This window comes from Lipotes vexillifer, unplaced genomic scaffold, assembly GCF_000442215.2.
Source record: "Lipotes vexillifer unplaced genomic scaffold, Lipotes_vexillifer_v1.1 scaffold1103, whole genome shotgun sequence".
Lineage (NCBI taxonomy): Eukaryota > Metazoa > Chordata > Mammalia > Artiodactyla > Lipotidae > Lipotes > Lipotes vexillifer.
In genome coordinates, this window is record NW_006775759.1 from 197,339 (window position 1) to 214,109 (window position 16,771).

At 33.7% G+C, this 16,771-nt stretch overlaps 1 protein-coding gene across 1 annotated transcript; it reads right to left on the reverse strand.

The window, feature by feature from the left end:
* Positions 1-9,246: 9,246 nt before the first annotated feature.
* On the reverse strand, positions 9,247-15,793 carry ODAM (odontogenic, ameloblast associated). Its single transcript, XM_007450171.1, is given in 10 exon segments — positions 9,247-9,276; positions 9,513-9,670; positions 10,099-10,174; positions 10,983-11,030; positions 11,867-11,971; positions 13,750-13,797; positions 14,213-14,446; positions 15,023-15,070; positions 15,609-15,650; positions 15,743-15,793. Coding segments are annotated over 10 exon segments (840 nt in total).
* Positions 15,794-16,771: the final 978 nt, after the last annotated feature.

The following is a 16,771-nucleotide window of genomic DNA, read 5'->3' on the forward strand; positions in this document are numbered from 1 at the left end:
TGAAAATCCCCAAACATTTAGAGATTTATCAACATATTTCTCTCTAACTCATGAGTTAAAAAAGAGGGCAATAATAAGAAAGAACTTTTTGGCTTTACAATGTTTATATAAAAAGAGAAGAAATGTTTAGAATCAATTATCTAAGCCAGGGGTTGGCAAATTACAGGCTGAGGGTCATATCTGGCCCATGTCTGGTTTTTTTGCAAATAAAGTTTTATTGGAAGTCAGCCATATCCATTCTTTGACATATTACCTATGGCTACTTTCACCCTACAATGTATGAGTTGGGTAGTTGCAACAGACTGTTTGGACAACAAAGCCAAAAATATTTACTATCTGGCCCTTTCAAAAAAAGTTCACTGACACCTGTTACAAGCGTTTGTCTTAAGAAGCAAATAGAATAAAGAAAATAAGAAGAAACAAAAATCAATTAAATAAAAACTGAGCAAACAAAAAATTCAATGAAGTAAAAACCTTTTTTTTTTTTTAATTTAATACAGAACTGATGAACTCCTAACTAGATAGATAAATAAAAAAGAAGAGGAAGTAGAGATTATGGAAAGAGACCATAACTACAGATTTGACAGACATTCAAAGGAAAATAAAGTTGCCTGATTAACATCTACATGTCTATTAATTTGACAACTTAGAGAAATGGACAAGTTGTTTGAAAGACATATTTGCTAAAAACACATAAGAAATTAAGCATTGAGGCAATCCTATATTTAATAAAATAATTGAATTATAATGAAAAATATTCCCCCAAAGAATGCTCTAGTTTCAAATGGTTTCACCAGTGAGGTCTGTCAAACATTTAAAGAAGAAATAATACCAGTAATACACAAACTCTCTTAAAATATAGATAAATAGAACATTTCCCAACTCATTTTATGAAACCAAACCTCAATATAAAACTGTCAGGGACATTATGAGAAAAGAAAATTGTTGACTAATAGTGTTCACAAACACAGATGCAAAACTCATTCATGGAATATTAGTGAATAGGATACAGCAATATTTTTAAAAGATACCACATTATAACAAATTAACATTTTTTTTTCCCAGGAGTGAAATGTTGATTGAACATTTAAAAGTGAAACAATATAATTTACTACATTAACCAAATCAAAGGGAAAATTCATATTTTTATTTCAGTAAATGCAGAGAAGTCATTTAACAAAAGTCAACACTCATTCATAATAAAAATTCTCACCAAACTAGGATTTCTCACCAAAAGGGAATTTCCACAATCCTTAAAGGTAATTTATGGGAAATGTTCAGCTGACATCATACTTAATTGTGAAATAATGAATGCTTTCCTCCTAATAACAGGAACAATGCAAGTATATACACTTTTATTCTTTCTAATCACCGTTACACTGGATACCCTAGTCAGAGTAACAAAGGGAGGAAAGGAATTAAAAATGTACAGAGTAATAGAAACAAGTGAAATTATTTTTATTTCCAGAAAACCTGTTTGTTTGTTTGTTTGTTTTGGTGGAAAATAATATGGAACCTACAAAGCAACTGTGGAAACTGATAAGTGTATTTAGCAAGATCATTGCATACAAGCTCAATGTACAAAAATCAACTGCAACTCTTAGAGGAAAACATAGGAAGAACACTCTTTGACATAAATCACAGCAAGATCTTTTTTGATCCACCTCCTAGAGCAATGGAAATAAAAACAAAAATAAACAAATGGGACCTAATGAAACTTAAAAGCTTTTGCAAAGCAAAGGAAACTACAAGCAAGATGAGAAGACAACCCTCAGAATGGGAAAAAAATATTTGCATATGAATCAACAGACAAAGGATTAATCTCCAAAATATATAAACAGCTCATGCTGCTCAATATTAAATAAACAAACAACCCAATCAAAAAATGGGCAGAAGACCTAAATAAACATTTCTCTAAAGAGGACATACAGATGGCCAAGAAGCACATGAAAAGCTGCTCAACATCACTAATTATTAGAGAAATGCAAATCAAAACTACAATGAGGTATCACCTCACACCAGTTAGAATGGGCATCATCGTCAGAAAATCCAGAAAAAACAAATGCTGGAGAGGGTGTGGAGAAAAGGGAACCCTCTTGCACTGCTGGTGGGAATGTAAATTGATACAGCCACTATGGAGAAGAGTATGGAAGTTCCTTAGAAAACTAAAAATAGAACTACCATATGATCCAGCAATTCCACTACTGGACATATACCCAGAGAAAACCATAATTCAAAAAGACACATGCACCCCAATGTTCATTGCAGCACTATTTACAGTAGCCAGGTCATGGAAGCAACCTAAATGCTCATCAACAGACAAATGGATAAAGAAGATGTGGTACATATATACAATTGAATATTACTCAGACATAAAAAGGAACGAAATTGGGTCATTTGTAGAGATGTGGATGCATCTAGAGACTGCCATACAGAGTGAAGTAGGTCAGAAAGAGAAAAACAAACATAGCATATTAACACATATATGTGGAACCTAGAAAAAATGGTACAGATGAACCAGTTTGCAGGGCAGAAATTGAGACACAGATGTAGAGAAGAAATGTATGGACACTAAGGGGGGAAGGCAGTTGTGGGTGGGGGTGGTGGTGTGATGAATTGGGAGATTGGGATTGACATGTATACACTGATGTGTATAAAATGGATGACTAATAAGAACCTGCTGTATATGTATAAAAAAAATAAACTGCATTTCTGTATGCTAAAAATAGAAAATAAAATTTAAAAACATAAAAATATTTAGAAATATAATTAACAAATACTGCAAGACTTCTACACTGAGAACCACAGAACGTTTCAGAGATAAATATAAAAATTTATATATAATATAAATTTACTATCTGGCCATTTTTCTTTTGAAAGGGCCAAATAGTAAATATTTTTGGCTTTGTGGTCCAAACAGTCTGTTGCAACTACCCAACTCATACATTGTAGGGTGAAAGCAGCCATAGATAATATGTCAAAGAATGGATATGGCTGACTTCCAATAAAACTTTATTTGCAAAAAAGCAGACATGGGCCAGATTTGACCCTCAGCTTATAATTTGCCAACCCCTGGCTTAGATCATTGATTTTAGACATTTCTTCTATTTTTACATAAGCATTTTAAAGGCAAAAAATTCTTTCTTATTATTATCTGAATAAATATATACCATGTTCATTAACTGGAATACTCAATATGGTTAAGATGCCAAGTATTTCCTGTTTGATCTTGAGATTCAACACTATCCATTAAAACTTAGCAGGATAGAAATTGACAATCCACCTCTAAAATTTATATGGAAATGCGAAAGACATAAAGTTATAGTAACCAAGACTGTTTAGTGTTGATGCAAAGACAGAAAAGCAGTTAAATGGAATAAAATAGTCAAAAAGAGATGCAGATACATAAAGTCCATTGATTTTCAATAAAGATACAAAGACAATTCAGTAAGGAAAGGATAATATTTTAAACAAATTATCCTGGAATGATTAGGTATCTTTATGGAAAGAATTATCCTTGACCCCTATCTTCACACTCTACACAAAAATCAATGACTATAGATTTAAATGTAAAAGCTAAACCATTAAAAATTCTGTAAGAAAACATAGGAGAATATATTCATTACTTTGGGGTAGGTGAAGACTTCTTTTTTTTTTTTTTTTTTTAATACACAATGTATTTATTTATTTATTTATTTATGGCTGTGTTGGGTCTTCATTTCTGTGCATGGGCTGGGATGGGGAGGGAGGGAGGTCCAAGAGGGAGGGGATATATGTATACATATAGCTGATTCACTTCGTTGTACAGCAGAAGCTAACACAACATTGTAAACAATTACACTCCAATTTTAAAAAAACGAAAAAGAAAAAGCAGAGGGAAAAAAAAAAAAAAAAAAAAAAAAAAAAATTCCAAGCCACAAAAACCACGCTAAGAAATGAATGAAAAGACAAGCTACAGACTGGAAAAAGTATTTACAAAAACATTTATTGGGCCAAGTATGTTATCTAGAATACATAAAAAGCTCTTACAAATCAATCATAAGAATATGATTGAAAAATTGATTCAAAAAATAGGGCTTCCCTGGTGGCGCAGTGGTTGAGAGTCCTCCTGCTGATGCAGGGGACACGGGTTCGTGCCCTGGTCCGGGAAGATCCCACATGCCGTGGAACGGCTGGGCCCATGAGCCATGGCCGCTGAACCTGTGCGTCAGGAGCCTGTGCTCCACAACGGGAGAGGCCTGCATACCACAAAAAAATAAAAATAAAAAAAGATATACTAATTGTCAGTAAGCATAGAAAAACAACATATTATTAGTTATCAGGAAAATGCAAATTAAAGCTGCAAAATATATAGTATATTAGAGTAGATATAGACCGAACTGTTTAATATATTAGGTTGAGGAACAGATTTAGGAGTCAGGGATAATTTATATATGTTTATTAAAGTCACAACAATAGAAATGTTCATGCAGTGGTTTCTGAGAGAGAAGAGAGGGTAGAGGTCAAACTTTGTGAAGGTTAATTTTGAAGGGATATTTGATAGAAGAGGAACTCATGGAAATGACTTAAAAATACAATCCTAAATGTTGGCCAGAAGGTGCAGGAATTAGAATTATGACACATTGCTGACCAGAGTATAAAATGTTACAGCCACATTGGAAACTACTTAGCAGTTAGTTATAATAAACTTACCCTATGATTTATCTCCACTTTGTGGTATTTACTCAAGAGAAATGAAAACATATGTTTACAAAAGGACTTGTACAAGAATGTTCATAGCATTGTTATTCCTAATGGTAAATAATTAGAAACAACCCAAATGTTCTTCAATAGGAGAATAAAGAAACTGTCGTATATTCATATAATGTAACATACAATTTAAGCAATAACATGAATGAATCACAAAAGCATTATACTGAGTGAAGGAAGCTGCCACAAAAGAACACAGTGTATAAAGTAATACTTTACAAATTACTTATTTATTTATTTATTTATTTATAAATAAATAATTTTAAAAAATTATAGAAAGAAAGAAAGAAAGAAGAGAGAAACCAAACAGAAAAAAACAAATCCACCAATGATAAAAAGTGCTAAAAACTATACTAAAAACAACAACAACAACAATTTGAACATACAAAACAAAACAAAACAAAGAATGCATAGTGTATGATTTAATTTATATAAAGTTCCAGAGCAAGCAAAATTAATATATGGTGATAGAAATTTTATTTTTGAAAGTAGTAGCTTGGCATGAGAATGGGGAGACTAGATTGACCAGAAAAGAGAAGGAAGGTGGAGTGGTGGAAATGTTCTGCAACTTGATAAGAGTGAAAGTTACAAAGTATACACATTTATATGTATATGTATGCACACGTGTATATGTGAATCAAACTCATCAAACTTAAACTATATATTTAAAAGTATGGCAAGACTATGATGATGGATTTGTTGTGTAAGCAGTACTGGAGGTGAGAACACTCATGGGTTCTGTACATCAGTCTTGAACTAATGCTGTTATAATATATTTAGATAGGAAGCAGCCAGTGGAGTAGATTGGCAGGGAAAGTTTTGAGGCTAAAGTGTGGATTATCAACTATAAGCAATGTTGATTCTAGAGAAATTATTCTACATAAAGTTTTTCTGGTTAGATCTGTTAAAAATTGAACTGTTTTTTCTGCTTTGCCTTTCTTACACTGGCCTGGGATGGAGAGATTTGGATGCCAGTGTTAAAACAAACAGACACATAAAACATAGTTCTTTGCATGTACCTGGGCGATATTTCCATTAACTGTACACTCTTGTCTTCCTAACCTTAATAACAAAAATGATAGAGTTTAAAGTTCTTCTATAAAGTGGTCTGAAAATATAGAATATTTCACTGATAGTGATTATAGTATTCATGTTTTCAAACATAGTTGTTGCTCAAGAATACCTTACTAAGACTTAACATCTTCCTGAAACAGATTGGATACTGAACAGTCTGAGATTCAGAAAGTTTTTAAGCTGAGTCACTAAATTGGATTTTTAAAAATCATCCAGAGTAATAAGGTCCTTTTAATATTGCCAAGAATAAAGAAATAAATTTGGCATGCTTAGCTTGATATTAATGTTTTTATCAAAATATTTATTCTTGAAGGAACTTCTCAATGTTTATCTTTGCATTATTTTATTTATGTAGAACTTATCTATTTTATGCTTTTATATGTTAATATTGTGTTTATGTAACTTGTGTAATTTTCAAAGCATTTATTATTGTAACCCCTAATACTGCCAAGTTTTTGACGATTATAGCATGATGCTTTGAGCTTTGTGGTTTTCCCTGAGTTCTGCCTCTCTTCACTGTACCTTCAAATAGAAGAGCTATGTTGTGCTCATTTCTCTTCTTTAGTCTCTGACCATCCCCTTTCTCCTCCTCTTTAAAAAGAGAAGTGGAATACTTGCTATGTTCCAGAATGTTTTCTAAACATTCAGCATGAATTACCATGTTCTTAAGTGCCGAACATGCGTTTTAACAGACATCTCGTTGTTTGACTCCCCATGTCACGTCCAACGTTAAGAGGTCCGTCAATTACTCAGAATTACTTTCAACTCACCAATTTAAGGGAAAAAAGGACAATGTATAAGATGAAGGTAGAATAGGTGATTATTGGGTTACTATTCTATAGGGTAAGTAACATATTCCAGAGTCATAACATTACTAAGTGCTGGAAAAAGATATGATTCTAGGAAATGTGATAAACTTTAAAGCAAAATATTAACCAAATTTGCTTGAAACCACCTAATACATGTTCATTCATTTATTTATTCACTCATTCATTCATTTTCCTTTTCATACAAATAGTTTCACACACATCAATACACATCTACATACAAATACATGAAGTATATTGAATGTCAATTTTTGTTTTCTCAGAATTTCAGCTGAAAGTTAAAAGCTGAGAAAATAAGAAGTACTTCCATAATCACAAATAAAGGGAGAAAATTAACATTTTCTGAGTACAGTTGACTCTTGAACAAAGTGGGAGTTAGGAACACCGACCCGCACACAGTCAAAACTCCATGTATAGGGGCTTCCCTGGTGGTGCAGTGGTTGAGAATCCTGCTGCCGATTCAGGTGACACGGGTTCGTACCCCAGTCTGGGAGGATCCCACATGCCACGGAGTGGCTGAGCCCGTGAGCCATGGCCGCTGAGCCTGCGCGTCCGGAGCCTGTGCTCCGCAACGTGAGAGGCCACAACAGTGAGAGGCCCACGTATCGCAAAAAATAGATAAATAAAAATTAAAAATCCATGTATAAATTTACAGCCGGCGCTCCACATCTGTGGTTCCTCATCCGAGGATTCAGCCAACTGCAGATCGTATAGGATGGTTGGAGGTATTTATTGAAAATAATCCACGTATAACTGTATCCCCGCAGTTCAAACCTGTGTTGCTCAAGGGACAGCCATACTTCCTATGAGCCAGATATATTACATGTGTTATTTCGTGTAGTCCTTTCAGAAAGTTTGTAAAGGTAAATATTGTTATCTCTGTTTTACACCAGAAAACTGAGACTCAGGTTAGGTGACTTGCTGAAGGTTGAAAGCCATATTGAAAGCCACATCTGATGAAATCCAGAATCTATGCCCTATTTTGTACTAGATGTTGCTTCTCCAAACCAGGATACATCTTCTTGGGAAGCTATCCTTTTAGGTGATGACAGCCACCTTTCCGTGTATCTGTGTCATATTGGGAGTGTGTACTTAATGACATCTGTCACCAAATAATTTTGATTTTAATAGGGAGTACATCAGAAAGAATCTAGCTGAAGGGACCTGGGAGGAATAATGAGATGATATGTCAAAGTTAAGTACATACTTTAGTTCATTAGTGTCAGTCACCACACTCGTATATCCAATGACAGGATGTCTTTATTCTCATTGATGCCACCATTTTCCAGAGCCTTCCTTTATTAATGCAATTATACAATGATTCAGCAATTGATATTTGCTTTATTCTCATTGTTGTTACTTTCCAGATTATGCAATGATAGGATATTTGAAAAGAAATACAATTTTGTAAAGCTAAGGCTAAGGCTTATTAAGTGATTGCATTACTATTCTGTGACATTTAAAGTGTATAATACTATTTATAAGTAAAAAGTTCAGGAGAAGAGCCAAAATATTTTATATTTTTCAAAGACCTGATGTTAACATTGAGGAAGTAAATAGCCTAAAATGATATCCAAGGCAGTGCCACATCTTTTCTCTGAAAAATAAAATAAAAGAGCGTTTTAATACCATTAGATTTTCTTCTGTAAAATTTCCTAGATATTTTCTAAATTGCTTAAAAAGAAATAAAATACTTTTCTGGCATTGGTGCCGAAGGTCACACTCTACTGAAATCCCTTTAGTATTTCTGATTAAAAAGCTTGAAACTTGCATTGAATGAAATGTTACATTACAGAAGAGACTTCTAAAGAGCTGCTCACATTATTCACTTCTGGCTGAAATTTTATAGACTTTTTTTTTAAATCTGAAGAATGTTAAGTATTCATTTTCACAGAAGGAGAAAACAGAAGAGACTCATAGCAGCAGGGAGGAGGTTTCAAAAATCTTTGCCTTTTACTTTTCCATTTCAGGCCAAATTGTTAGCTGCTTTTTTTTTTTTTTTAATTGTTTTTTGTTTGTTTGCTTTTTAGTGTGTAGTTTTTACTTCTTGGAGTCATCCCAACCTGCCCTCCTATCAAACACCCACTACCCTCATAGCCAACCAAGCCCATTAGGACAGGTAATTAATTAAAGTTATATTTAAAATAAAAATCATGGAATTTTAAATTCCCATGTGATTGTACAAATGTTTTATCACTGTGAGACTTTATTTCATTCCAAACTAATACAGATGTATTGGCATTATTATAACTTTTAGCTTGCAAAGTGAAGTGATGATTTGGGAGAACTGACTTTGTATATAGTATCTGTTGAACGTCTTTTACATGGACCTAGTATATTTACTATCTGTGCTTTCAGCGTTTATGCCAAGTTTATGGCATAGGCAGACATGATCCTCAAAAATTTATTTTGATTTTTAAAAAGTTGCTAAAGTCTCTTAATTATTATTAGCTTTGTATTTTTTTTTATTTTGTTGTACACCTTTTCATTAGTTCTCCTTACAATATTTTTCTTTTAATTTACAACATGTCATGGTACTTAAGGCATGCCTCTTGGCAAATACTTACCCCAAACTCTGAATGATTAAGATAACATCTTATGGTTCCTTTAGGCTATTGGTCTTGGCCTAGTGAAAAAAGGATATGCATAAGAAGCTCTTATTAAATCAAAATTAAATTATATTCTGATTAATTGATTATCCGTAAGCAATTATTGGTCTTCCTATTGAAGGTTAAGACCATATATTCTACTATATCTTAACTGTCATTATTTCCAAGACTAAGTCCTATAAATTAAGCACTAACTTTATACTTTCTATTAGACATCAATTTCTTACATAAAATGAATCTTTGATTACTCTACCTTCTTTTCCATGAGTTCTGGGGTAATAGTTGTGTCCATAGCAGAAGTAAAAATATTTGTTGTGCTGGGTTTTTGTGAAGTTGAAGGAATGAAAATTCCTGCATTGGAGTGCTTAAAATTTATCATTTCTTTTTGTAAATATGGTGACACTCCTCCTGCTGGCTATAAGGGTGACAAAAGAAAAAGTGGTTACAGGTTAAAGGACAAGGTCAAAATTGGGAAGAATATAAAGCAATAGGATTGAGATGCAAAGCAAGGATTTTATTTGAGAAGTAAATAACTTTATTAATTTTCTAGATTATAATCTATCCTTTAGAAAGACTATAAATATATGCCATCAAACATGGATGTGTCTTAATACCTGACTTTAAATGAGTGTACCCAAGGAGAGTATCTGGCATGTAGTGATGCTCAATAAATATTTGATGAACTGAATGAATTGAATCTTGCTTGGAAAATGATTACAGGGGGAAGGAGTAATAATTGTGTGGAATAATAACATTTTCATTAAAATGAACAGTACTGCAGGGACCTGTAGGTTGTCAGTTGCTGATTTACAGTAGCTAACAAAGTGTGGTAAGGAAACTTACCATCACAGCAATTTCAGGAGCTGTGCCTAGGAAGGGATCAAACGCTGGTTGCTGCTGTCCTCTCGGCATAACCTGAAAAATTGCAAAGTTTAAAAAGTCTAAATTATTAATCAATAAAATATGTTGTTTTGCACCCAAGGCAGTTAAACCCTTCCCAATTTCTTCAATTAGTTTCTTAAAAATGAACAAAATAATTTAGATTTGAGAAAGAGAAAAGCATCTCCTGACGCTGAGAAAATGGACTGACACAATAGCTCTGCTGCAGTGTTTTCAGGAGCTGTCCTGACATTATATTCTGGACGTTCATGTTCTCCTGTTGTATATTAACAATCCTACAGAACACCAACATCAGACAGGTCGCCTCTGAACATGATGAAGTACAATCAAAACAACACTACTTTGTAATCTTGTCCAAAGCAAGGTCCCTGTGCAAGGCATGAAATACCAGGCATCCTTAGGTCCTGGCTAATCTGAATAATTCCTGTTTCTTTACCAGTCATAGCCTTTGCCTCTCTCCATTACCTTCTAGGTAAGAATTGGAAAGTTTCCCAATCACAGAACTATCCCCACTACTTGAGAACACCCAATCAAAGGTGAACCATCACTCCTTTAATTCTTCCCAAAATCACCTGACACAAGGCCAGACCCTGTAAGAAGTCATTCCAATACCTTCCTGTTAAGACACCCCACAGTTCTCCATGGTGTGTGTTCTCCCTGTTACAATGAGTGGATAAATCCAATTTTGTCCAACTAGGGGTGGGTTCCTGGTGGTTTTTGACTAAAGGGCACTGACAGATTTAATAGTTTGTGAAGCAAGTAGTTCCAAAAGTTAGTTCCTTTTTTTTTTTTTTTTTTTAGTGAAAGGTATACATTTACTTACAGGTTCTGCTTGTTGTGGAATATATCCAAATTCAGTATAGAATGGCATCTGTCAGAATTTAGAAAAATGCATTAGGTTTGCTCTGATGATTTTTGTCATAATGTGGTGGTAAATGATTACTGAAATATATGTGTGTGTGTGTGTGTGACTATCTATCTTATACTATAGTAAAAACTTTTTTGAAAGTTTATATGTCCTAGGTGGTAAAAATTATTGTTAAATTACCAAGCATCCTTTCACCACCATATGATTTCTAGGTTAAAACTCTCCCTTTCTCTTTAAATTAATATGATTTAATTGGAAGTACTACTACCAGTCATTTAAAGTATAATTTCCAGTTTTCTCTAATTAGTTAGGCAAGTTTTAAGTGATGATAAGTTAAAAAAAAAACAAACTAATTTCCATTCTAATTAAAATCTAGTTATGTATGAGACACCTGAATTTATATTAGAATTCTACCAATTTATTGCAGGTCCACAAAACTCAAAATAATGTTACCTAATTTTACCTCAATATCTGGTGATCATAAATGCCTTTTATCATGATAGCTATTTAAAAAAATAATAACCACATGTATATGAGAAAAGGGATGCTGGTAGAATTTTAAAAGTTAGAAAACTTCATTTTCCAATATGATTCATATTTTGGCCTCTAATTCAACTGAAGTCCATTCACTGACTTTACTCTTTCAAAATTCACCCTTGGAGTATATTTCCAAATTAGTGACATGTTAAAAGAAAGCACTATATCCTTATATGGCCACCAGTTCAAGCTGTTGAGTTTTTGCACTAAGTATAATCAGATATTCTCTTCTCTGAAAATTTACCTTATCTTCTTTATTCTCAGGTGGAACTAGTCAAACTAAAATCAAACACTTGTAGTACCTGATCCTCAAACAGCAGCTGTCCGGTTTGTGGAGGTGACTGTGCGACTGTTTGTTGAGGCTGGTCCCAGGGTAGGAGCATGTAAACTGGGTAGTACAGAAGCATCTATTTGTAAACAGAAAAGTACAGAAGAGCTTCCTTTAGTGCAAAACTTAAAAAAAAAAATACCCTCTAATAACAATATTGTATTAAAGCTGATTTGTATTTAGCAATTTTATGAACAAAAGAACACATGAAGCAGTCCTCCCCAAACTTTAGAGTAAACTTGTATTGCAAGTGACACTGGACTTTGTTTCAATGTTGCTTGGTCAGACACATTAGGAAGTAGTGAATTCAACTAATATCAGGCTTTTTGAACAGGGCACCTTGGACTTTATATATAAATTACTTTGCAAATATCTAAGAAGACAGCCTGTGCAGCATTCTCCATTTATTTTTTTGAGACTATATATTCTGCAGAACATGGTATTAGTAATTCTACCATAATGAATGAATTCTCAGGAATGTATTCCCTTTAATAATTGCCATTTTATTAAAACAGTCCATAAGTATTGTAGAATACTTCAAAAATACAGAAATAGACAAACAAAATCACCTGCAATTTCACCACCCACATTATCATGTATTAGCTCGCACTTATGTCTGTATATGCATATGTGTTTATAGAAAATGAGGATCATTGTACATACATGGGGTTTTGTGTGCTATTTTCTTTCCTTGTATAATTAAATGAGACCTTATTGGATATAAGAGCTAAAAAACTGATAACTGTGGTTTGAGAAGAGGTATATTTTGTACAGTGGTTCTTCACCTTGGCTAATGATCAAAAACACTAATTGAACATTTTAACAGATAATCAGTTTTGATCTACTCATGGGATTTTGATTCATTAGGTGTGGGACAGGGTCCAGGCATTTGTAATTTTCAAAATCATCACCAGAGATTCTAATGCAAAGCCAGGTTGGAGAGCCACTGGTTAGGTGGTTAAAGGAAGGGTGAAGAATTATATTCTAACTCACGTATTTATTTTCATTAGGATTGGGAACTTAATCTCATAAAGACTTAGTTTCTTGATCCTTAAAATGAAGTAATTCCACTTGTCAGGTATCTAACTCTCTAAATACTGTGACATAGAATGAGATAATGTCTAGAGGTAACTTTTGTTTTATAATAGGGGTGGACAAAATTACATAATTAAGATTACACTAAAGCCAAGTGGTGTAATGTTTTACAAAACGGTCAATATTCTGCTGGTGAATGATATAATTTATCCATATCCCTATTTCTTTGAGCCCAGGATATTATAAAATTAACTAGCCAAACATTAAGAGGGTTTTCTATATTACTTTAATGATTCTACTAGTTTGCATTCATTTTTTAAAGATTCTGTTATTTAATGGAAATCACCACCATTTGACTGTAATATTCGAGTTAAACTGAAAATATTTTGAGCATAACTCAGAAAAACTCTCTCTGTATCATATAGTATTTTATCAGATTAATGCATCTTTCTCTGAACCAAAATTTAGGGTTGGGCAGTCAGCCCATGGTATTTCTCCAGAGTTGTTACCAAATGCCAGCATTCTAGGTGCAGAGAGGACACAACCTAAGGCTTAGTGAGCTCTTTAATTCCCAACACAGTAATGTCCTGGAAACTCAGGGGTCCTGAAGAGTCTCAGCTGGTCTTCCTTTTGGAGCTCTTAAGTGAGCCTAATATTAACAAACTGTTACCAGCCCAGCACTGGTGGTATCTAGATCATGATAGTTCTGTACATGTTTGTAGCCCTGCTATAGGAATCAGAGCTACAAATATAGAAGAAGCATTCAGTGGAGAGAGTATACAGCCATCTCTGTATAGGAGTGATGGCATTCCTTTCATTTACCTGTGCTAGCTCATGAGGCATTTTGAAGGAGAACACAGAGGGCATAACCTGCCAAAAAGGAATTATAAAAAAGTTATACTTGACTTTTTAATTTAAAAGTCCAGAGCTGTTTTCTTTAGACCTAGCCATATAAATGTATAATTTGTATTAGCAGACTTCTATGACGACAAAAGATCATCTATTGCAAATTGCCCTTTTTTTAAAGATGATATTTCCCTAGTTATCCTTTCCAAGACATATTTTAACACTTTTGATTTGTCCTAGACTGCTGACTTAAATAGCAGTTTTTATGGCAGAAATCAGAAAGATAAGGAATTACTTCCAGTGTTGGTAGAAATATATTATGAGAAAGAATTCTTGCTCAATAACGCCTGTCTTATTTCAAAGCTGGTTCATATTCTTTTTCACATTCCATGTGCGTTATCTCTCTTCTGGGTAACAAGATGGAAGAGGCCCGACTTACATTATTAGGGCCCTGTTCGGTGTGCGGTGGTATTTGAGGCTGTGAGGGGTCCAGCTGTCCTGCCTGGGTTTCTTGGGCAAAACTGACCTGTCCTGGGAAGGGTATCTGATTTGGGACCTGTCAGGCAAACCGGTCGAGAGTTGATCAAGAGAATCGGGAGAGTCCTGGAATTTGAGCCTGCTGCTGCTATTGTAGAATCCCAGGGAAAGGAGTAATCCATGAATTAAATGGACCCTGGGAAGACAAAAAAGAAAGGAAGCATTTCTCTTTCATCTCAAAAAGAATTTAAAATCACTCCTGAGCAAGGAGACAAAATGTAAACATTTTCTATATTTCCATTGCTCCATTATAAAAAAAGGCAGATCCTGGCACATTGTGAGCCATGCAAGCAGCAGGAACAATGCTAAATCCCCAGTGCTCATAATGTGACATATGGGGCAGAATGAGGTGGATAAAGGTTACAGTTTTTGCAGTTGCCAGACTGGTTTCAAATTTTCTTTCTTTTTTTTTTTTTTTTTTTTTCCACTTAGTTGAATATGACTTTGTGTAAAATGGTTAATTTAAATATCTCATAGTTATGAGACTTTGTGCCTGGCATATAACAAGTTCTCAATAAATAAATGTTCACCTGATTATAGTGTTTACTTTAGTCTTCAAACAAATGGTAGTTAGAATATATAGGACAAATTCATAACTTTAAAAATTAAGATTTTAGAAATAGAATCAGAAAACATTTTGTTCTCATACCAAGTACCACAAGAAATGAGTGGTAGAAATTTATTCTTGAAATAATTTTTGAGGTAGGGGTACCTGAAGCCGTAGCGGCTGAAGCTGAGCATTATTAAGGTTCAGAAGTAACTAGAGAAGGAAAGATAATATGAAAACAAAATTACTACACATGCTAAAACTATTAAAAATGTTTACTACAAATATAGCACATCAGAGCTACCCGATCATAATTTCCTATTAAAGGTGAGATGTTTTCTTACTAAGCTTATAATAAATGACAGTGATTAGAGGTTAGGATTTAACTACCTCTCCCCTGCTGTATATGAGATTGCACAACTTTAGCCCATTCCAGTGGTTTAGTTAGTCATTTTATGCTCTTAAACACCTATTTACACCATATCAGGTGTTATTAGAACAAAAAGGTATACAAGAATCTCTCTCTGCTTTTAAAGAATTTGCAATCAAACAAGGGAGGCAAAGTAATATTCTAGAAACAACTTGGTATACAAAACAAACATAAACTTTGGAAATGCATTTGGATATAAAGAGCTAGTGGGTAGAATTGCAGGATAAATCAACAGAAAGCTTTTTATCTCTTCCCCACTGAGTTTCTATAGAACAAAGAAATAAAAAAACGGGGGACATTGTTTTAAGTATTTAAACTAACCTCATTGTTGTTGCTTGTAGACATAAGGTGCTGTGGAATAAGCTAAACAAAAAAACCCAAAAAACAGGAATGGTAAAAGAAGACTTCTTATGGGTTTCACAAAATAATTTCAATTGTACCATGACATCACTTACTGGGGCTGATATTGTGGCTCCCAGTATCCCAAGAAGAATTATAGTTTTCATTTTCAGATGAAATATCTAGAAAATATGTTGTGAAGCTTAGGTTTAAAAAAGATTTTCTATGTAGAAATAATGCTAACAGTAAATTAGCTGGTATTGTTCAATCAGAAGGATAGTTGGCTGAATTTTACAGTATTTACTTATATATTAGGATTTAAAATAAAAAAGGTACACTTATAAATATCTGTAACAGAACTCATTCTTTTTCTCAGAGCAGCTTTTTATAAAAACCAAAATTGTTTGCTTTTCCTTTCAGCTTGCCCCAAATAACTTATTTGGTGGCATGTGATGTAGTTGAATGAATTTATGAACAAGATGGCTTCATTCCCTGTTCTGTTCTACATTGTAGGTAGTGGGTCCTTTGGACCATGGGAGGCCCATGACTGGGGTCAATGAACTAGGTCTTTATTATGCAAACAAGTTTATTGTCTATTTAATGTAGTGGTAAGAATACCACAATAAATTTCTGATAGCAGTTCAGTACCAGGTAGTGTTTATTTAAAAGTCTAATAATATTAAAATATATTAAAACTAAGTGACAGAGTCAAAATTTTTCTAATTCAAGGAAATAGTTTATAAAATTAAACTGTAATACTGATTTATAGTCTATCCCGTGGAAATATATTATTTCTTGTCCTCCAGATTTGAAAACTCCTGCCCTAGTTCAAATCATTGACCTACACAAGCATTTAGGGTGACTTTGGTAGTTTATCCTACAGAGTTGACTGATCTGTGTTCTTAAAATTATGAAAGCAAAGATTTGATATCTTACCTCACTCTTCTACCTATGAAGAGAAATCTAGACTCATTCAAGGTCTGTGTCCTTTTTATCTTTTGGCTCTGCTGCTTGGAGCTTCTCTTAAATTTTAAAACCCCATCTTTAGAAGAGGAGGACCAATCATTTTTCAAAGGGACCAGTGATTCAGTGGGCTTCAGACAATGGCTTAGCTATTAACCCCTTTCCTAATCATCTAGGTGGTA